Consider the following 23,553-nt stretch of genomic DNA (forward strand, 5'->3'; position numbering starts at 1 on the left):
TGAATTTGAGAACATATATTACACTGAATTTCAGATTTGTTTTTTATGCACAATAATATGGACTTTTTGATCTATAGCTCTAGAAGATGTTTTGCAAACATGATGAAGAGTAACTGTCATATACTCATTATGTTAGAAAATGACTTTGTATACTAGCAATTTCCAAACTAGCCAAGAGTTTCATGGTTTTGATAGGACAGCACAGAACAGGAAGTTTTGGTAAATCTATTTTATGTTTCACAATTAAGAACTTCATTGACACCTAAAATAAAAATGCAGGATTTTACATGGCAATTTCAAGGAGGGAAATTGAGGAAATAAGTCCTTTTTTTGAAAAGCAACATTTCTTTTTAAATGTTGAATCTCAAGTTTTCATTTTTCTGAGATGCTTAGCCTTACCAATTTTGCCTTAATAGGTATCTTTGAGGTCCTCAAAGTGATGCACGAGTTGGGGGTGGAACTTGATGCAGAAACTTACACAGATTATGTTTTTAAAAATTTTGCTGATAGCAGAACTGCCCGTGACGAGCTGAAGGTGAGTTTACATTTAGAATCCATAAAAATGACTATTGCATGGCATATTTTTTTGTGTTCTCTGTGAAGGCTTTAGATCCCAGTAGTGCTCTAAACATTAACTTGGTGTGATGGAGCCTGTTCAGAATTCTTAAATTACTTGAAAACAGTTGTTCCACTGATGGTTTGTTTACAGTGTCTTTCTACTGTTTTTCTTTCTACTTTTCAGAGCTAACTGAATATTTTGCTCAAGACTCACTAGCTTTCTGTTTTCTGAAATGGAAAATGAAATAAATGTATGACATCCCTTGTTTTAAGTACAACTTAAAAGTATTACAACTGTTTCTGGTGGTTTTGTGGTTTTGTTTTTTTTGTTTGTTTGTTTGTTTTAAACTTGCTGAAGAATTCAAAATTGCAGACTGAGTTTAAGTGTCCCACTCTGCCTTTGGTAACTTTGTCTCTTGCAATTGATTTCACTACAAAAGCAGGATAGTTTTTGGATAGTTTTTGATCAGTAGCAAGTTGCTTGTCTAACCATCTAGGCTTTTGTAGAGCACCTTTCATGTTCTTAACAGCTATCAATACAATAATGCCAATGTCTTTTGGGAAGGAAATGTTTAAAAATACAAAGTATCAGAAAGTCTCCCTGTGAGTACTTCCAATGACTGATTGCTTTATTTCTAGAAAAATGGCTGCCTGTTTGAAAGTGTTGGACTTACTTTAGCAGAAATAAGGCATGAAGCAGCAAATGGAAGACTGAACAATGTTCTTTCTCTATGTAAGTATTTTTCCCGTTGGGTGTTACTGCTTCCTTGGTGGTGGTGTTGATCAGTTGTAGGCTAAGAGATTTATGTGGATTGATATATAAGTTTTAAAGATACGTAAGAAACTTGAGCAAAGGTTTTATGTTAAGTCCTCTATGATGAGATGTCGCACTGTTTAAAACTTCAAATTGTGGACAACATATCACGGTTAAATTATTTTTTAATATTGAATCTGGCCATAAGATTTACATGTAAGATATTTCCCAATCACAGCTTTGCTGGGATTGTGATAGGATTATGATCCTCTCAGAGGGTTTAAGGAAACAATTTGCCTTGCACAATGACCCTTAAGTCTTTGGTGCAGGGATTGTTTTTGTTTGCAGCATCAATTACAACAGGACACTAGTCTTAACAGTATGGCTCTGCAATACTACAGAACTGTTGATGAAAGAACCAGCTTTGAAGAACTGATTGGCAGTGAGGTTAACCTGAGGGTGCTCTGCAGATCTGTTGGTTTTAGAAGTTACGTGTATAAGTATGATGGGTTAATTAAGTGATGAAGTAACAGCGTGAATTAATCACTTTTTAAGAGTCTTTTCCAGATTCTGTTCTGATACTCAGTGCTTGCAAATGTTAGTAAGTGTCATGGAGTGAGTGGATGGGATGAGATTATTTGCTTGGTTAAGTAGGAATGTATGTCTTTCTTCAAAATTTAAAACAAATACAGATTTTATTTACCTAGTATACTGACACAATAATAAAACATGTAAATTTGGACTAGAACTAATGCAGAAAGCTCTGTTTCCTAAACAACAGTTTTATTTGTCCAAAGCTCAGGGAAAAGCTTAAGCGGTCTTCCGCTGCAATTATCATTAATTGTTTTATTTAATGAATATAGACATATATTCTCTATACACCATGACCCTGGAAAGTGGTTGTGTTGAAAATGAGAAAATTGAGTAGTTACTAATCAGTGATTTAATTTTTGTATCGGAGATTTATGAATTGGTGAATCTTCACCTTACATTCTGCCATTATTTTATTTGCTCTTATTACAACAGAAAATATTAACCATGAAAAATTAAGTACTTAAAAGAAATATTAATTTTGGGGGCAAGGATAACTATTTACTTTGAGTAATGAAATTTCTTTTGCGAAATCAAATAGCTTGTTTTTTAGCCTGCATTAAGAAGTAGACTCACCCCTGCACACTCATTTTGGTTAACTGAAATAGTCAGGTTTTAGTGTGTTATAAGACACAAATATGGATATGCCTGCTGTACAGTAAATGTACAAGATATCAAAAGTATGATACAGGTGCGTATAGTAGGCTGCATTCTGTCTTACTGTGATGAAGTTAGTCTCTCATAGTGTATTATTTAGCTGTTGTCTCTGTGTTGAATTTAAATCTTGTAGTGGAATTTCTGTTTACAAAGACTAGGGTTAATAATTCATGGAGACATTAAAAATTTCTTTTGAACTTGAGCTTTAAAGAAAGGTACTCTCATAAATAGTTTATCAAGCTGAAATGAATGCTAGTAAATCTAATTAGCACCTACATAATGATAAGGCACAGATATTAAACAGCTAATTGTTTTTTTTTTGTTTTTTTTTTTTTTTACTTGCCTTCTTTTGCAGTATTACAAAGGGGGAAAAATAGATGCAGTATGGAAAATAGTTCAAGATTGTCTCAACAGTATAGTTGAGGGAGGCAAAGGTTGGTTATTAATACTGGTTGCTATCTAGGTGTATTGATTCAGCTTCTCATACCTTATAATGTATAGATTTCTGCTACTGACAAGGTGAAAACTACGAAACATCAGTTGAGGAATCTGGGTGCATAAGTCGGCGTACATGAGAGCTGCTTTTTCCCTTTATCATGCCGTTCCATTCCACTTCATTGTCAGCCTCTTGATTTTCTCAGACTTGTTTGTTGCTAAGGAAACCAGGTTGCCGATTGTCAGCAGCAGCTGAGCATACTAAGATGCTTTTCTGTTCGTCTTTTTATGAGCAAAAAGTTTAATATACCACTGGAGGAGTATGTGTATTGAGCATTTCTTGAAACAAACTTTACCTGATATTTTCAAACTAAAATGAAGATTCCAACATTTAAAACTTTTAATTTTCTAAATGCCTAGACTTAGACTAAGGAGTGATTTTAGCATGCTGTTTCTGCCTGTCATTTCCCAGGTTCCTATAGAGATGGTGTTTTTATTTCATTTATCTCCTACCATATACCATATTGCAGCCCTTGCTGAAAGGACCCCGTGCATTCAGGTTTTACAGGGGTTAATTCTATTGTGACAGTGAAGTCAGATGATAATAACTTCATACAGGACTTTAATGTGTCTACTACTGTATTTTTTTCATTGCTGTACTATGGCGCTAGCATGAGAGACAGCAATTCTAGAGGAAGAAGGTAGAATGATTTGGAGTCTTCTTAGCCAAGAAATGATGTAAAGATGAAGACATAGGACATTACTGTAAATTATCTCAGGGACATCTAATTTAAAGTAATTTTACAATTTTCTTTGTCTTCAGCCAGTATTGTAAATATCAACATATAGAACTGTGCATCTATCTTTTTTTTTCCTTTTATGTGTGGATAGCACATTGGATGGAACTGCTTTTTCTTGTCAAGCAATTTACCCCAGCAGAAGCAAACACCTCAGAAAGTGGCATTGTTTGTTTTCTTTTTATTAAGTTTTAAAAAATAGAAGGCGAAATTTTAAAGCCTATTTTAAGGCAAGTATTCAGTCTGAAACAATTAGTAAACCATCCTCTGGTGGATCTTTTTTCGTTCCACTGCTAATATCTCAAGTTTTGTTAATTATGGTTGTTTGGGTTTTGTTTTGCATTTTGGAAGAAATATTTTCTTTGGACTAGTACTTATTTACAGATAAAATGCCTACTCCTATTACTAATTTGTGTAAAAAATGAATGTATTAACTATTAATGTTAAAGGCAATGAAGATGAGCAAATCTCTTTTCTGGAATACTTGATGCCATTTGAAATAGAGCAGATTGAGAGCTGATAAAACCTGGACTATTTCAAATACTCTGGTATTTGAAATTTTAATTTACAAAAGTATATCAGCATTTACTAAATTAATGAAATAGTTCTTCTAATGGCATCCTGTTTACATGACCTACTGACTTGTTGCAGTTCAGGGATTTTTTTACAATGTGTATTTAGAAACATGTCTTTCATTTACAGTGTCTTCACCAAGCACACCTCCTATTGAAATTCGTCAGTTTAAAACGAGCCTTGCTTTGGGTTTTAAAAGGTAAGGTTGCTATATGAACACCTCCTTTTTTCATCTGTAGCGAAGTTCTCTCTCTTTTTTGCCTTGTTGAGCACAAGTCTGCACAGTTTTTCCCCCCACTACTCCCTCCATGATTGGAAATTTAAAAGTAGGGTTCCAGCTGTAGCAGATCTGAGGAATATCTTGGTTCCTCTCTACTCCTGCTAGTTTCCTTGCCTCTGCTGTATATAAGCATGCCTTTGAAGTATTATATACAATGGATTAAAAAGAACTTCACTGTTCTTGTTTGTTCTGTAATATTTGATAGTATATAAACTTTTAAGTGTAGTGAACATTTGGGGTTTTATCTTTATTCACTTTTTTTCTGTTTTTAAACTGTTATGCTAACCTAAGATTTCCCTTAAGATAATCACTATTAAGCATTAAAGTAAAAGGGTGCTTAATGAAGCTGAAATACCAGTTAGGAGCTGGGCACGTTCTACTACATCTGATAGCTTTGTGTGCTCTCTGGTTTAATACAACTCCCAAAAGCTCATGTTGAACACCTAGTATTGTGCTACCTTGCCATGACTTTGTATTCACAGCCATCTGGTCCCATTTTGTAAGGAGCATTCCTTGCTAAGTTGCAGGGTTATCTTAAGCTTATTCAAGGATACGTGAATTGACAAGATTTCCTGTCATTCACTGTTTGCCCCAGTCAAACATGCAGGACTGTGAATGAGGTTTTTTATTCCACCTCTGGGAACCAGGGAGGACACTTAATATTATTTAGGACCAGAGTGTGAAGTCTGATTTTGTTGACTAAGTTATTTCCTTAAAGTTTGTAGTGGCTATCTGATGTAACTGTGTTCAGGTTAGATATTAGTAAACTTGGTGAACATGACCAAAAATATAGTAACTTCCTAGTAAATTGCAAGTTCTGCCTAGATGACCGTGGTAAAAGGAGGACAAAAAGCAAACCAGTGATCAAATTGTGTTGATATACCAGGGATAAGTGAAATAATGTTTTGCATGTAATAGGGGTATCCTACTATTCATTTGAGTACTCAATCCCCAAATCATCCTTTTCAGATGTTTTTAAATTAAAATAACAAATCTTTGAAATGTATTTTCTCTCTGTAAGTATAGATAAATATTCAGTTGAGATAGGACTTGCATTAGAAAGGAGGCTGTACCAGTGGTTACCACACACGACCAATGCTAGCATGAAATACCCCTACAGCTAGAGAGCTGTGCAGGTGTTCAGAATGTGATTTCAAGTGTCCTTTATCGACTTGTATAATGAAAACTAGCTGCTGAAGAATCATACTCTCCTCAAGTGAAACAGTTACTCTCCTCAGCAGTGGAACAGTTCCTGCTGTTGTGATTTCAGTAGTTCGTGGACATTTGGCATAAAAACTTGGGATTCCAAGGGAAATTAAGGTTGGGGGTTTTTTGGTGTTCTTTTGGAGGGGGATTTGGTTGGTGGTTGTTTTTTTTGTTTGTTGTTTTTGTGTGTGTGTGTGTTTTGGTTGGTTGGTTGGTTTTTTTACTTCAGCTTTTACTGTTTCCCTCCCTCCTCTCCTTGCCACTTGTGTGGCCTACATTTTTAAAAATTTCTTTAATAGTAATGTCTCTTGTTTGCCTGTATTGCTGCCTGGCTTCAGAAACTGTGTACAAGGTTGGGTGTGTCCAAATTTCACCCTTATATTGTTTCTGAAAGCATGCCAATTCATGTTTCCTTTTCTGTTTTAAACTTAATGGCTAGAAGTTTGGGGGTATGATAGGATAAAAGAAAAGAATATTTATACCTTTTGTAAAAAACACATCAGAATTTTATGACTAAATGTTGGTCTTGAATGTTCCACTGAGCGGAGTTTAGCACTAATGTACAGAAGTAGAGGGTATGGACACCAGAGACACATGAACTGTGTCTGGCAGACTGGTTTATAGGCTTCTGTTGAAGCTGCTGTCCTCTAGTAACTGCTTCAAAGTATTCCCATTCTGTCTGCCTCTTGTACCATTGCTATTTCAGAGTAAGTACTTTAGGAAATTGATGCATTTGATACCTGCAGTTCATTGTCATGCTGTCAGTGGACAAGTTTGCCCAGGAAAGCTTAACTAACCTCACAGACAGTGCTTTTTGTTTTTAACCCCCCTTGGTCTGTGTGGACCTGTATTTGACTCTTTTTCAGATACAAGTGGCAGTATCACAAAAAGAATAAATATTTCATGGGTTAACCTCCTAATCCTAAACTTCTGTGGACGCTTTAAAGTTTCTGTGCAGCTGTCCAGACTGACATCTTATTTTTCCCTTTTGAGAATTATAGGAAGATAAAATATGGTCGCATGTTTTTGTTTTCTTAGCCTTCTCTAGGTTAATGCTGCTTTATAGTTGTGAAAAAGTTATAGGTCCTGGTGAGGATTTTAATGTTTTGCAAATTATAGGAATATGTCAGGTTTTTAATATTTCAGTGAACTGGGTAACATTTTAGTATATTTGGGTTTTTATACTTTAGTGAACTGGTTAACATTTGATCTGTGGTTGTAACCTGATGATGTACAGAGAAGTGCTCTCCTTCAGGTCCTGTCCTGTTTTATGAGGGGAGAAATTTGTGTCATTTTTTCTATTTTTTTAAATATTGTCTATTTATCTCACTATAATAAACATTGAATTTTAAGAGATTTGTTTACTTTTTTGCATGGTGTAAATGCGTTTATAGCTGCCTGTAGTTATCTGTCTATACTAAAAAAAAATAATTTTAATGCACAGGAGTCTAGATTTTTGCTTTAGCACGTTCTACATATTGAATGTTTGCAATGTGAAGTGCAACTTATTTGAACGAATCTTATTTTGTTCAAATGGAAATGAAGTATAAAATAAAGTAAATGGAATGAAGTATAAAATAAAGTACAATTAGGGCGTGTTAGAAGATTGAACTAAAAATAAAACTAAAATATATTATTTGCAACCTTAGTTAACTGTTTAGCTTGCTGCATTATTTTAAGTTATTTAGCAGAAGCCATTACCATATCAGTACAGTAAAAAGAAAAATACTTATTCTGTACAAAGTTGGTTTAAACAGTATGTGGCAATTACTGTATTTTAATTTTATTTAAATAATAAGATCCTCACTGTTAATGATTTGTTGTTTTTTTAAAAAAAAAGAAAGATACAACAGTAACATCGTTTTGTTGCTTTTCTTTTATTATCCTTTGCTGCCCTCTTCAGCTCAAATGATGTACATCTTTGGAGCAAGGTAAGTGAAGATAGTGCTGTAAATAAAATCAAGGTCTACATGTTTATGGTGAATTACTGTAAATCTGAATTCTGAGCCAAAAAATTGTAGACCCGATTGATTGGAGCAAGGCTTTTGTCAGTGACAAATGGTACAACTCTATGAAATGGAGTTTTCAAACTGGACAGTTAAGTGTAATTGTGAAAAAACAAATGTGGTGTTACCATGTAGTGTAGCTTATGCTATTCTGATTTCTAGATCAGTGTTGTTACAGCTGAAGATGGTATATAGTTGTAGCTTCTGGACCAAAGCTTGCCGTGGTTGTGCAATCTGATGTTGTTTAATTCCCTTTCCTGCTTTCTCTAAACTTTTTTCCTGTCCCCACACTAGTACTAACAAAATAATAAGGCACAATTAGAATTTTAAAGTTTCTGTCATGTAACTTAAAACATGGAAGGCAAAGCCTGGATGAAGTCAAGGGGAAATGACTGATCATCTTGTACTCCCTGCTATGGGCTACATGGCAAAGACACTGCAATATAACTTGGTCAATAAATTTTGTGGAGTGCTAGAATAGAGGAGGTGTTGGCAGATACTGCCTGGGATGTGGTTACAGAATTTGGGAAGGGATGCACTCTGATTTTTGTCTTTTTTTTATTTTGATACTCTACTTGCTCACTATTAAACTACTACACGGCTCACTTATATAGTTTAGATTTTGCAAAGAAGTATTGGAATGAAATGCAAGTTGTAATTTGGAAAGTCACTGATTAAGGTTTTGTATGAATCAGATAGAGGTTGTGAGGTGCAGGTTTTCTTGTGTTTTACTAACATTTTCTGTTGTGTGAAGATTATGGTGAGAAGTTTTTGTCCTCTGCCTCTCCTCTTTTTGCGTTAAAAAAATACAAAGGGAAGGCAGGGAGAGAAAAAAAGGGAATTTCTTATTACTCCCATTATGAAATTAGTTTTAGAGGACAGTCAGAGGACTGAAGTAATGGTGGTCTGCACATGAAGTAGTATCTAGAGTTACTTCTGCTGTTCTCCACAGTGGAAGAAAGATGCATTTTGTTGTCTTACTTTAATTTATTTGTAAATACGTGTATTTATCTTCTAAAATAGGAAACGCTAAATTGGGAAATAATTAGATACTTAGCATAAGGATAAATAAATAGATACTTAGCATTAGAAATAATACCACATGTTCTTTTTTTTCTGTGATCCACGCTTTTTTGTATTCTGTGAGATTTGATTCAAAAGGAGATCTGAGTTATCATGTTGTAGGTTCTTCTCTGTGTTGATTCATCATAGGAGGATGAGGGCTAAATGGCAGAAGACAGCTATAGTTTAGTTGTCCACAGTGTACATGGTGTTGATAGAATGAGAAGTGATAGATACGGTCTTCTGTTGCATTTAGTATTTTCTGGCTTTGTTTATCCATTTCCATTAAGATTTGAAAGTGAAGGTTCTGTTTCTTTTGCCATTACTTAAAGCACAGCCCTTCAATGGTGGGAATGCATCTCCCTCTAACTTATTTCAGATTGCATTTCAGAGTTACGGCAGATAAAGCAGCATTCTTGAAATACTTAAAATCTCAGCTTTTAAGTAAAGGTTATGTAATTGCCTTAAGAACAGTCAAACAGATTTTTAAAGCGATGCAGTTTAGGTTAAAGTACTTGTAGGTAAAATGCTTCTTTTCCTCTGAAGAAGTAAAATCTACAAATTCCTTCCGTTTGTATGAGTGATGGAATGTGTGCAAAATTTCATCAAATGCAATTAATTTTTATGGACGCATATTTTGTCCTTTAAAATTGCACTTATTTATAGCAGCTGTACTAGTTATCTTAAATCTAGCAGAATATGATAAATTGTGTTCCTGTATTTGCTTTATGCATTTGCTTCTTTAAAAATAGAATTAAAAAAAGCTTTATGTGCCAATTTCAGCCTTTCAGTAAATTGGAACGTAATTGTAGCATCTCCAGGAGCGACACTGGTTGATATGTGCTTTAAGCAATGTCTTATGATAGCCAGCTTTCTGTAGAATGATACATAAACAGAATACTAGAGTGTCTGTCTTATTGCCATAGCTCAGAAAGCATTTCTGTTTGCAATATTTTTTTAAGAAAAACCTATTATTTACCAAAGAAAAATTTCCTTGTATTTCTTAGTGAATTACTGTGATGTGGTAAAGAATAATACTTTAACAGAGAAATGCTTTATTATTTTGAGAATTCAATTTCAGATACTATTTGTCCTTGCTTGCTTCTTTTGGCTGCAATGTACGATTATTCTGTCTTACCAGATAACAGAACTGTTGTACAAGGATGAACGTTATTGCCTGATGCCTCCAGGACCAACTGGTAGAGTTTCAATTTCTATGATTGTAACTTATCCACAAATCCGTTCTTCTGTGTAATGATGGGTTTGAGGGATTACAACAGTAAACACTGATTGCTTCTTTTTGAAAGTGAAATTTGAAAACATGTTGGGTAAAATCCTGATTCGAATAATCAGAGCATATTTTGTGAGAGCCATAAGATCCTTTTTTAGAATTGTAAATCTTGTTGATAAAGATATATTTTTCTAAATTTATTGACCAAAATCGAGGTTTAGAATGAACACAGTATCAGTACTTAAATAATTAAAAAAGAAAAAAAAATGCCGTTTTCAGCCTAGTTTTACCTTTAGTAGCTCTTCTGATATTGTGAAGCAAAATGGTACTTAACATCCCAAATCCTCTACTTTGAAATAAGTATACTGTTTTCGTATAATCTGTTTTTTGCAAAAGAGGGTTTTATTCCCTCTTCTTGGGGCTGGAGGGGCAATGGGGTATGGGGAAAGCTAACCTTTGAGAAGACAGTAATTGATTCTCTTCCTATTCTTGACTACAGGACGTCATATATTTTTGCACTTGCATAGATAAGAAACTTAGCACTATTTTCTAAAATCTGTTAATTTTGATTTTTATTGGCTAAAAGGCAACTTCTTCAGTATTAGTTGATTTAATGGTTGAAATATTTTTATGGTTTTGTATTGATATTACAATACTTAATGTAGATTTGTAATGGAGTATAATGGGTAAAATGTACAGAATAAATATGCCAAGTGTTAGAAATCTGTTTTTTCTTTTGAGCAATGACAAAACATTTGTGGCAACTACTTGGGGTAGCAGGCAGAAAAGGGGGGGAAGGCCCTGGGCAGTACCACTTCTGTCACACAGTAGTGGAAAAAATAGATTGAAGTAAGATTCTGTACTGAAAAGCTGTCACTAGGTCTGAAAATAATTAATATTCCTTTCACTCACCAGTTAGATATGTGCTCCCAAACCACATAATCTCTATGCCTCAGTGATCATTGTTGCCATTTCAGAGCCTCTCATCAGGGTGACATCTCACACCAAAATGATTTCTTATAAATTAATCTTGATAACATGACAGTCTCGGTAATTTTAGTGGAATGCTTTCTCTTGTTTTTTTCCACAGAAGCTGTTGGCTATTTTCTTTATCACTTGATTGACAGCATGAGTGACTCAGAGGTACAGGCCAAGGAGGAGCGTTTGAGACAATACTTCCATCAGCTGAAGAAGATGGTACCATTTCATTTTTTGCTACATAATGCCTGTCCTGCCTGACATGTATCTATTAGATTTGAAATTGCTGCTTTTAAGTACAACCAGACCACTTCTCAATGACATGCAAGAGCTGGAGACTTGAATTACGTCTGAGATAATTTCTGTCAGACAAATTTCAGTTTGGTTGTGTTTCAAAACTAATATAATTTTTCTCCACCTCTTGGTACAGAATATAGTTATCCCTGCAGCTCACTGCAGCAGCATTTGCAGACTGCTGGACTCCTCTCAACTTCCTGAATTAATTAAGGTCTGTGGTTCTATAGCAATTACTTTAAATCTAAAAAATCACGCATCTATACTCTGTGACTATATTCTCCTTTGCAAAAGTAATATCTTTGTGCAGTGATTATATGTAAGCCTTTTTAACCTTTCCATGATTTTTCACTGTTAAAACTGTTTTCATTTCACATCTAAAACTTTTGGAGGGGTACATTCAGTAAGTGCTTTTTCAAGTCAATGTAATAATGCTGCAGAAAACAGCTTTTTTAACATTGCAATTATGTAGTTAGCTTAAACAGTTTTAGCATGAAATGCTTAGAGATTGAACTTTTTTGCAGGAGTAGTGATACCTTTGTCTTACTACATTTTAGGATGCAAGGTTACTGAGTCATAAAAAATCCCTGCCTACAGAAAACATTCCAGAAGTAAGTAAATTCACAAATAGCTATGCTTGTTCTTACTGTAATATTAATGTTTGGATATGGGTTTTAGATGAAGCGTAATCACTAGCTTTCAGGTCATGGAAGTATATTAACGTTGTTTAAATCTACCATTTGAAGTTCAGAGGTTGCTTTCGAGAGTGTGAGTAAAGGCTGTCCAGATTTTCATGTAGACTTAATACTTGACCTTCGAGTTGACTGAGGTTTCGTGCCTCAGTTTCCCTGTCTGGTAAACATTTTTTTGGAAGTTCTAGTTAGTTAACAGTGCTGGTATGAGGCTTAATTCGTGCTTGTAAATTACAGTGATCCACTTGAGTGGCAGGAACCATATAAATCCATACTGCTTCTAATGGTGGAGTGTCAAGTCTTTACATCTCTGATCTGAGCAGAGTGGAGATGGAAAAAGGAAAAGCCTTCTATTCACTACTTATCTGAACACAAAGAACTGAGTACGAAAGAAATAGTAATGTTGACCTTTGTAGATATGCTACTTAACGCTTTTTTTACTGTATTGTGACTCAAAACTTCAATTAGTATGTACTATTTAAACAGATAAAAGCACCTTAAATGATTAAAAAAATCCTTACAGTATGAAAGAAAAGGATCATTTTGTCTGTCTTTTATTAAAGTGATCCGACAAGTTGTTCAGGGAAGGGTGTTTTTGCAATTGACATTCTTTCTGTTACCTCCATTTAGAGTGCTAAACTTGATGTGTCTGCTTTGGAGAAGAAACTAGAAAAGCGAAAAGCTGAAAACCAGCCTATTACAGATGTCTTGAAACAACTCATACATGCTCTTTGTGAAGAAGAGGTATCTTAAGCAATGCCAAGATAATTGGAACCACATAGCTATATTTTTAAAGGGACATAAATGACTGTATTATGGAAAGACATAGTGAAGCAAAGATAAGTGCAGTGCTTGAGGTTTCATGGTTTGATGCTTATAAATCAAACATAAGTGCAAAAAGCAATTAAATCAAAAGGTTAACTAATTTCAGTAACACCTTGAATGGCATGTTTTGGGGTTGCTGGAGTTTGTTTACAATAATCTGCAAAGTGAATGATGGTAACAGCTGTGATAGGTTTATCATACATGCCAAATGTCCTTTCAAGCCATGGCTCCGGTCTCTTATATCTAGATTGTCAAGCAACTGATACATGCACTAGTCATTTGCAATTCAAATATTACTAGGTTGTTAATGCAGGGATTGAAATTCCATTTTCCTGCAGGAGGAAAGCTCTTCTGAGATAAAGGGTCTCTTGCCTTCATTCGGCAGGCGTCCAGCTGTAGTTTACATTCATTTAGTGTGTGTCTGTAATTTGTGGGGTATCACCGCACTTTTATTCAGGTTCTTGTTCAGTGTGAGCCTGCCTGTAAAGCTGTATATATAGGAACAGTTAACAGTCGTGCAGATGATAGCACAATATTCTCTGTTGCTAAGAATACAATTTAGAAAGAGTGATTTTCAGCTGTCTGTCTCTCCGATTTTGCATATGAAATAAGACTAGAAGTAAACACCATTGTAAGTTCAAAGTGGTCAAGTGTATGAATAGGAATGTATTAAAAAAAGCTTTCTGTGGGATCATTAAGTGGTTTCTTATTCTTTAAAAAGTAGTTTTGTTGTGTATTTGGCAGTGTACCAGGTGAAAATTGTTATGAATTCCGAATAAATAAAAACTGTTTTAGAATTTGGGTTAATCATGTTATCTGTCTGGATTAGGGAGAAAAAAAAAAAAAGTCTTAAAGTCTTACATTAAAACATGCTAGAAATATGAACGTAAAGCGAGAAAATTTATTTAGAAATGTGGTCTCAAGTTAATCTAAAAGGTATTTTAGAAAGATACTAATTTCTGCAAAATAACTTTCACTCTTAAAATTTGCTAAAACATTACAGTACTGTTTACAGATGTGATCTTATACTACTAAAAGCACTAAAGCAGTCACGTAACTGCACACTGAACATATAAGAATCATAATGTCATATTGGCTTTTCCTCTAGTTCACGTCTTTGCTTTGTTCCTTTTTTAGAATATGCAAAAAGCCCTTGAAGTGAAAGCCAAATACGAACCGGACATGGTTGTCGGTGGCTATGCAGCCTTAATAAATTTGTGCTGTCGACATGATAATGTAGAAGAGGCAATGAACCTGAAAGAAAAAGTGTAAGTACACCGGCACTGAAACATGTCACAGAGATTTATGCTGATACACAGACCTTGTTGAATTAAGTAGGTTGAGTTTTAACCCTCTCATTCATTTTTAATTAGTTCTCCCCAACAACGTATGTGCATTTAAAACAGACAAGGGTGTGGTTTTTTGAAACAAAAAATTGGCTTTGTATAATTGAACATCAGAAGCAGCTATTTTGTATGGTCAGTAATTTTTTCTTTTTTAATTAAAAAAATAATTTAAAAATACGAATTGCTATGTAGGATCTGGATTTTTTTTTTATTTTCAATATACATAGTGCCTAAATTAAAGTTTGGCTTAATTTAAGAGGGGGGAGGGGAAAGTACCTGTGTTGTGTGTTAGAGAGCACCTAGAATGTGTTTAGAATATGCTGCACCTATAATGTCTTCAGAATAGCAGTGTTTCTGAGTGACATTATTTTTAGTCGGTCAACAAGCATTCTACTTTAAATGTTTATTTTCAGAGCTTTCTGTCTTGGTTGTGAAAATTAGCTCCTAGCTAAAATGTGCTATGTGTGACTTATCCCAGAGGAAATTATTACAGATCATCTTTTTGTTTGCCTATTCCCTCTTTCCCTTGCAAGCCTTCTTTCGGTCTGAAGCTACACTGAATATACAACAAGTTCTGTGTTACTTCAAGTTCTCTTGCTCACATGCACTGAAAAAGTATTTACTTAGGTTTTTCAGTAGTTTAGCTGGCACATGCTCATTGCACCTTGGTAGTGTTTGAAATTATGTGCAGTAATTGAACTCTGAATACCAAGAAGTATGCTGCTCTGCAAATAATGGTGGTATATTAGTTTTGGCTGTGCTACCACACTCATACAATCTGTGTAGTGAGTGTGCCTGAAGTAAAAAGTGAGTCTTCTAGTGGAGCTTCACTGCAGTACCACGTTTTTACTGGTCTGCCTCAAGTGTAACATAATATTGCTGAGAAGTGACTCTTCCATTGTTACAAAAAGAAACATCAGAGAAGGAGTTAATTTTAAAACTTCCAGAAAAAAAAGAAAAAAAAACACATAGCAGAAACTTCCAAGTAGTAGCTTTCAATTTGTTACTATAGGTAAATAGTTTCATATTTTTCGTTGAAAAGAATGCAGCCCTACCCCAGCCACGTGGACTGAGTTTTCCTTCCCAGTCTTCTGGGTGATACCCTATTTTATGCAATAAGTCCTAAATAATTAATTAAACCATTTGGCTTCTTAAAATATAACTTTGGGGTTTTGGGGTGAGAAGGTATGTGGATATTATTGTCAAATCACATTTTAATGTTGCATCTTGTTAAGTCTGTTGGATTTTTCCTTGAATACTTATAACTTTTAGCTCTCAATGCTGTTGTTTTGCTATGTAGTTTTAAAAATAGATTTTGAAGCTGGATCCGTAAAATGTGAACTTCTATTGATACGATTCTTAATGTTTTAATTTCTAGCTTCCCTAAGAATTCACCTGTTGCTCTTGACACTGGAAAATACGTAGCACTGGTAGAAGTCTTAGTAAAGCATGGTAGACTAGCAGGTAATCCATTTGCTTTCATTGTGTGTTTCTGCTATATAATAAAGGTATCTTGCCTCAAGAATAAAAATGTGAGTTGATATTAATGGTATATCATGTCCTGAAAAGTGCTTGAACATTTTGCATACAAATTTGCATGTGAATTCAACCAGAGATGCTTGGACAGTGCAGGCCATTAGTTTTAATGGATTGGCAAGCTTGTCATTTACATTTGCACAGCTCAGTGCTTTTTGCATTTCTGCAGCTAGTTTTTATTAGCATTGCTGTTTGGATTGAGTTTGAAGATCATGACTTATGGCACAAATTGCGTATGTGCCTAGACTAATGGCTTTGTTTTTGCTTAAGAAGGTCTGAAGGCTGAACATAAAACCTGTAAACATAACCTTCTCATAAGAGCCAAGTACTGCAAAAAAATCGTTGAACTTTTTATAAAGTATATATTTTCCTATTGGTATTCTTTTACGTGTTTGTGTTTGAATTTTAGAGTCAATTTGTCAAACTGCCTGGAAATTTTGATTTTTAATAAGTGTTCTGCAAACTACCTATTTTGTATACCTAGATGATTGCATTAAGCTGTTAGCTCTTTAGTTTCTGTAATTTACTCTAATATATTTCTATAATCTACATGATTTGGTTGATCTTTAAAAGAACTCTAGACTGTCATCAACTTTAAAAGGTGACTCTGAACGTTGAGTTTTTTGATTTTGTAGGAGACTTAAGACCATAAAAATGTAGTCCAAGCCTAGACGCAAAATGTTAGGGTTTTATATAAAACACTATACAACAAAATTAAAAAGCTAATTATTTTTTTCTTATAAGGTCTTTCTTTGAAATTTGTCTTGCCTTCTTATTAAGCTTACTGTTAGAAAAATAATAAAAAAGCTGATGTTTTCCAAATCATAATAAATCAGATCATGACCACCTCTACATTAAAGCAGTTTGAAAAGATTAGCTTGCTTTTAAGAGCATAAATGTCCCTCAGAAAATAAAACAATTAATAAATGTAGCCAAATGTAAAGTGGTCAAAACATTCTGTCTATGCAATAATTAAGAACATTAGAAAAACGCACTTGTTCCATATAACAAAATGTTTGTTTGTGCCTTACTAATGAAGCTTAATGAACCTAATGTTTTAACATGCAGTCTGTTAGAAAGCTTTCATTGGCTCTCCTTGGCTAATTAGTATCGACACAGCAAACAGGCCCTATCGGTATCAGACCATTAGTCTGGCTGTATATACAGTGTAAACATATCTTTATTATCTGGCCTCGTGACAAGCCATCTGCTGAAGAAACAATGGAGTGATTTAGCAGATGTTAGCATTGAACGATAAAAGCATCCATTTAGTAGAATCTTGCAGCTATAGGGCAGACTATACAGGGTTATGTGGTGCAGAGTGGGCACACAGTTCCTATCTATAATTTGTAGTCAAAGTTGCAGCAAAATGATAAAACCATGCTATTGTGGATTTATAATTGTAGTCTCGTTTAGAAATGCAAGTAGTAATTAACTTGAAATCGGCATTATACGCCAGAATTTACATTCCTGCTGGGTTTGAAATGCTGTTTTAATAGCAGTTTGTTTTCCCTACATGAAATTACCTAAGGGTCTTTTGTGTTGTTTCATTGTAGATGCTATTAACATTCTAACGGAGATGAAAGAGAAGGATGTTCCTATCTCAGACAGAACAGTTGCATCTTTTTTCCGCATTCTTAATGCCGCTGCCATGCGAGGTGAAGTTGAAGCGGTGAATCGATTACATGAGACCATTGTGAACCTGGGGTTGGCAGAAACTGCTGTCCTTCATTCCCCTCTGATTACAGTTCACCTTGAAAAGTAAGCTTTGGGCTTCAGATCGAATAAGTTACAGTATGATATTTATTTGTGTGATATGATGCGTGTATCCTAGACACAGCTGCACATACATGTTTGAAAGTGCTCATGCATGTAAACATGTACGCACATGTAATAGTGATGTGATCTAGGAATTGTGATGATGAACAAGTACGTTTTCTTAAGTTAGATAAGTCTGTTTTCATCAGTTATGCATCATGTCATGGTCTCTGGGAACAACAGCTGTGTTTTATGGTCACATCAGAGATGAAGTGGCTATGTATTGGAATATCCTTATGAATTAGTCAGTTCTAAAGTCTGTTTGACAAGATAGCTATTCAGAGCATGATAGGTATATTCTCTGCTTCCCATCAAAACAGCATTATTTTTCTGTGCCATCTGATACTTCTCAGGTGAGTTGAAGGGCGGTTGTTGAACACTGAAATATTTTTAATTCACGTAATTAAAATAATTTGTTAATGCCAATAGACTGTTATGTAGTTGAATTTAAAATTCAAAGTAAGTACTGTCTGGTTTGTCTGTTGTGCTTTTTTTTTTTCCATGTATACTTCTAGTATCATTTAATAGAGAAAAGAAAGTACATACATTCATTCCAGCAGGCAGTATCTGTAATTCCATGTGTCGTGTTCCTTTGCATATGTTTTCCTTATGAGGTGTAGGATATTTGAGTTAATGTATGTATGAACTATATAATGATTTCTTACTAAAACTGAGCCAAGAGTCCCTTTTCGTTTCCTTTACCATATGCACAATCCTATTTTTTTCTTACGTCATTTCTGTAGTTGCTGGATTTTAATGTCTTGCAGCTAGTGTGATTGATCAGTTTCTTGCAGTTTGGTTCATGTGTATGAAATGTTCTTGGCTTAAACATAATACCTATGAAATAAGTGCATTTTTCATAGTATCGTGTAAGTCAGCCTCAAGGATGCGCATTAATGTTTCTCTTCATGTTTAGAATTTTTAGTTCTTTTAAATATTCTGTGAATGTAAGGTCTGTATATTGCTTTCTGTATTGATAATTCTCATAAAAAAGATGTAGCTCTTGGTAGATGCATGTACATTCTCTTCTAAAAATAGTGTTTTAGTGTAGTGGTCAACACTTTAGTGTACATCTTTTCAGTCAGCAACACTGTCTTGATTGTATCAAAACACAAGGCAGATGTTTATGAAGGTAATTTAACTGCAATCATATGTAACTAATGTGTTGGAAAAATATCTGATCTGCTTTGCAGTGTGCAGTGAGAGCAGCTGCATTTTCCATAATTGCTTTATGCACATTGACATGCAAGCTGTACGTGATGCTACTTGGGTTCTGTTCACTTCAGAAGTAAGATATGATGATGTAAATCAAGATGTGATCGTGTGTGGATGCAAAGGGGGACAGTAAAGAGTGCTACTTTAGTTTGATTCCCCATTCTTTTGGATTATAAATGTTTGGTAAAACTTTCCAAAAAGTTTTTTAATAAAGGGACTCTTGATGAGAATAGATTTTTAAAGGAGCAAGTAGGTCCATACTGTGGAACTGTATGGCTACAAGTCATTGGGAATCACCTGTATGACTTGTAATACTCGTCATGTATGTAACTACAATACAAAGTAAGCTCATTTTCTACTTTTTTAATTTTTTTCTGCCTAATGGGTGGAGAGATGTGCTTCCTCTCTCCTGTGTCAGACAGAACAGAAGGGGGAAGCTTTTTCCACATAATTTGTTTGGGAGGAATAACTCAATTTCACTGATGATTTTTTTTTTTTCCCTTTTTTTTTGTCTTGAAGAGTTTTTGAAAGTCCTGAGTGAATGAAAGAAGTGTTACTTGTTTTCTTGCAGCAGTAGTGCTTACTATTTACCATCCTACAGCTCAAGTATCATGCTGAAATGCTGTCATTTAGCTGCAGGTCGTCAGCGTGCATCTGAAATCAGCTCTAGGATGTTTTTGAATGTTCCACAGCAGCGGTTGTGCTAATGCTTTGTGTGTTTAATTTATTTCAAACTTTTTAACTGCTCGTAAAGGAATCTGTGATTTGCTTTTGAAGATTTCAACAATTGTAGGTGTAAAATATTTTCATCTTCTCCTGGGCATTTTTCCTTTAATATTTTGAGAAATATTTAACAGAAGTAACTAGAGAGAGAACTCATAGTATATATATGTGTGTATATATATATGTTTGGGGTTTTTTTACCGTGACTAAATTTAAAGGGTACTACTTCCCTGCTTTTATTAGTATGATTTTTATTTAAGAGTCTGAACAGTTTCTCAAGATGGTGAAATCACATTAAAAATTGAGGCAGTCCACATCTGGAATCTTGGTCTATCATCCAAGGTGACAAACCTGCCTTGGAAGTATGACAAAAGTTCTAGTTTCTAAAAAGATTCTTAGATTCTAAAAGCTGCAGAGCTGTGAAGAGCTTGTACTTTTTCTTAAAATAAGTCCTACTTTTGAACTGGTTCTTCCAGCTGACAATAATTAGAAAAGGTTACCTACACACCTTCTTAAAATTTTAAAGGTTGTAGTTTTGACTTTTACCTTCTGTACCAGCTGTTGGGGAAACCTATTTGAACATGAGCCATTTTATGAAACTGAAGAGGTTTGTGAAGCTAACCTGCTCCTGTGCAATCTGATACTTTGATAATTCCTATTTACAGGATGATAAATTAACAGATACGGTAACTATTGATGATTTTTTTCTTCTTCCAAGAAAACTGCACAAGTCAACTTTTGTACAACCAAAAGTAGGAATATACATCTTAAAAACTCGGTGTGGTTCCTGTCTTTTCATTCACATAAGTTTGTTTCTGTTCTCCTTGAATCATGTCACCTCCGCAAAAGGAAACAAAATGTCTTCAGATTTGAAATTTCCCAATACCCTGTGTCAGAAGTACTCTTAAGCAGAGGGAAGAAAACTTGCAGCTGAACTATCAAAACATTATGTTACAGACTGTATGAACAAATATTTTGTAGCCAATGAATGCAAGTAGTTTATATTTTAAAGGGATCTAAAGGCTATAGCTGGATTGTGTTTCTTTAAAAATCATTAGTGTATTTTAATACAGTGCTGTCCAGTAAAGCGTTGTGTGCTGGTTTGTGATTAATCTCACATAAAACCGTTTTGTTTAGTTTCTTATGTAGCAGATAAGGCGCGAATCCAGTGCCTGGACAATTTTTCTTCTTTTGTTTTCACAGAGTTAAATTAACCTGTGATTTTTGTTTGGTGTGAATCTGTAGTGCATACAAGATAATTGACTTTTAAATTTACTTTTAAAACTAGGCTTCTTTTTAAATTAGGTGATATTTTTAGTAAGGAAAAATATCTCTAGTGGGGAGAGTTTTTTTCTAATTTTTAGTGGCTTCATTTCAAATATTTTTATTAAAACTCTTTACGTGTTGCAATGAAATTAGGGATGTTTGGCTCTCTTACTCCATTATTGCAATTAGGAATTTGGCATCATGAGTGCCAAAGGACAAAGGCGTCTCATTTGCCCTATGGGGACAGGACAGTGATAAGATGATTTTTCGTCAAGGATCATTGGGTCGTAATTAAGTTACATTCATGGCTATTGCTTTTTGAAGGATGATTGGTAAATGACAGGCTTCATGTGCTTGGTACGGACAGTGTTCACTAGGGTTTTTTCTCTCTCTGTCAGAAAATCCTGTTGAGTCTGATAATGTAAATGTGGCATTTTATTCTGAACAAAAGAGCAGGGAAATGAGCTATCTTGTCTAATCATTCAGTTGTTTAACACCGACTTCCAGTTTAGACTCAATTGGCTGGAAAGCACTTGACATGTGAAGTTAGTGCTGTTCGGAACGCATGTTTGAGTAAATTTTAAAGTAAGTGACAGCTAAATTGTACCTAGGGAAATTACAAAGCCTTCAACACAGTTAATTTTTTGGGGAGGATTAGTTGTAATTGCCACACCAGTCTCCTTGAAGATTCCTTAGTATAGCAAATGAAGAGAAAAACATTTAGCTCTTTCAAGAGCCTGTTCTCTTCTAACAGAATAATTTTTGTAAAGCTGATTGTACCTTGCTGAATTGACTTCCCTCTACACTAACATCTGCTTCAGATTTGTAGAGAGGGATTTGTTTTACCAGTCTACCCTCCACCCCCACCCCAGAGAGTCCCTTTTTTCTTTCTACCTCTCTAGTGATTTCAGGTTTGAGAGCTTTTCAATCAGTAAACCCCTTAGGTAAATTGCCACTTCACTAAAGCTTTATGCATAATGTTACAGCACTTCATTCCAATTAAAATCAATATTTGGAGTCTTATTTTTATCAGGCAGACTCTCTGGTTGGGAAAGTTGTTTATTACAAGTAAAAGGGTTAGATTTAGTGCTGCATTCTTGAAGCAGGAGGGGAGTGGCTTATTGAAATTGAAGGGGGATGTTATATCCATGCACGTTATAGCCAGTCCTTCTACAGATCGTGTTCTGCAAACACTCAGACATCTGAGTAATTTTGTCACTTCAAATGGCGTTGTGTGAGTAAAATTGCCCGTGCAAGTATTTTGGAACATTGTACCCACAGTATCTTGGACTTCACAGGCATCCTAAACAGAAACCAAATGAATCCAAAAGCTTAGGACATCTGAACTCTGATGTCAATTCAGCTGAAAGAAATTCCAAAGTAGGACTCTTCTGGAATTATATGAGAGCCAAGCATAATACAGCGATGACTGAGGCTACTACTGTCATTCAAAAATAATAGTATATCTCCCTTTTTAAAAGAACAAGTTTCAATGAAAGGGAAAAATACACCTAATCTTTAAGTGGAACAGGTGTTAGCCCTGAACAGATGATGTCTGTGAGTCACTTAAAGCTGTAGTATCTGGCCAACTCAAAGTGAACCATGGATCACTGTTGTTCACGTTTTAAATACTGTTTTGTCCAGACTGCCACTGGAAATCAGATTTTTCCAACATGGCTATGAGTATATGGGCTTTATTTTTTTACTTGATCTTTATTAATTAAATAATAATTTTGGACCAGGCTTTTTATCTGGTAGTGTAGTTAGTATCTTTTGGGAAGATAAAAGGATGTTTGACAAGCATACATTTGTACAGAAAGACTGCCCAATATTTTCAAATGTATAGCTGTTTCTTAGCTTAAAATCCTTATGTCTAAATAGCATTTTCTTAAAAAGTGAAAAATCTTTTTTGTGCAGTTCTTTTTTTAAGTTAGTGAATCATAACAGAAAACATATCAAAGTGTTACCCATACTTGAAATTCGAAGCCTACAGCAAGTTCCTAATTTTCACTGGGCCTTTCTAACAGTATTGTAAAAACTGGTTACAAAACTAGTTGCTCATACTTACTTGGAATAAATTACAGTTTGTGACAATTAAGAAGTACTGCAGATTGTTTAATAAATCATGTTAACTCAAGTGCAAGCATGAGCTTGATGATTTTTTTCTTTGCATAGTAGTACAATTTCTTTGTAGAGGCTGAACTTTTATACCTTTTATTTTACAGCTGCTGTTGCCAGTTTTATCATTTATCTGATAAATCCTGTTCTCTAGTAAACTGTGGATGACTACTTTGTTGGTTGAATGCCACAGAACAAATATATCAGATTTTGAAAGATTCAAACCAGATGTCTTGTAAATTAGTGTGTAAGATACCGACCTCTTTAAATGCAGACTTGTTCAGGCACCTTTGGAGCAGTAAGTACCAGTAACAAATACAATATTTCTATTTTTATCTCAGTTCTTTGCTGATGTTTTTTCTCTGCGTATACAGTATGAATGCCTTCAGAAGTATACATTTAGAGACTAGAAAACTCTTAATGTTCCTGTTTGAATGACATTCCAATTATTTGTTCATTTATTGATAGCTTTGACCTAAAAACAGTCACTTTAATCCTTTAGGAATACAGCTGAGAAAATACTGTGGCTGTTTGAGCATCAATCTGTAAAGCTAGATTTATCACCGAAAACTTTAATTTGAATATATAAATG

The 23,553-nt window shown here is 34.6% G+C and overlaps 1 protein-coding gene across 3 annotated transcripts in view; it reads left to right on the forward strand.

Annotated features, from left to right (window-relative positions):
• Window positions 1-23,553, forward strand: part of LRPPRC (leucine rich pentatricopeptide repeat containing) — a 92,742-nt gene that overhangs the window by 24,957 nt on the left and 44,232 nt on the right. For all 3 annotated transcript variants that reach the window (XM_065058277.1, XM_065058276.1, XM_065058275.1), the window contains exons 12-23: window positions 417-535; window positions 1,198-1,291; window positions 4,495-4,564; window positions 7,755-7,782; window positions 10,061-10,118; window positions 11,241-11,347; window positions 11,559-11,636; window positions 11,980-12,033; window positions 12,745-12,858; window positions 14,077-14,207; window positions 15,664-15,749; window positions 17,378-17,582. In XM_065058277.1, the coding sequence (XP_064914349.1) occupies window positions 417-535; window positions 1,198-1,291; window positions 4,495-4,564; window positions 7,755-7,782; window positions 10,061-10,118; window positions 11,241-11,347; window positions 11,559-11,636; window positions 11,980-12,033; window positions 12,745-12,858; window positions 14,077-14,207; window positions 15,664-15,749; window positions 17,378-17,582 (1,144 nt within the window). The remainder of the gene's footprint in view (window positions 1-416; window positions 536-1,197; window positions 1,292-4,494; window positions 4,565-7,754; window positions 7,783-10,060; window positions 10,119-11,240; window positions 11,348-11,558; window positions 11,637-11,979; window positions 12,034-12,744; window positions 12,859-14,076; window positions 14,208-15,663; window positions 15,750-17,377; window positions 17,583-23,553) is intronic.

The sequence above is a fragment of the Columba livia genome, chromosome 3, assembly GCF_036013475.1.
Source record: "Columba livia isolate bColLiv1 breed racing homer chromosome 3, bColLiv1.pat.W.v2, whole genome shotgun sequence".
Classification (NCBI taxonomy): domain Eukaryota; kingdom Metazoa; phylum Chordata; class Aves; order Columbiformes; family Columbidae; genus Columba; species Columba livia.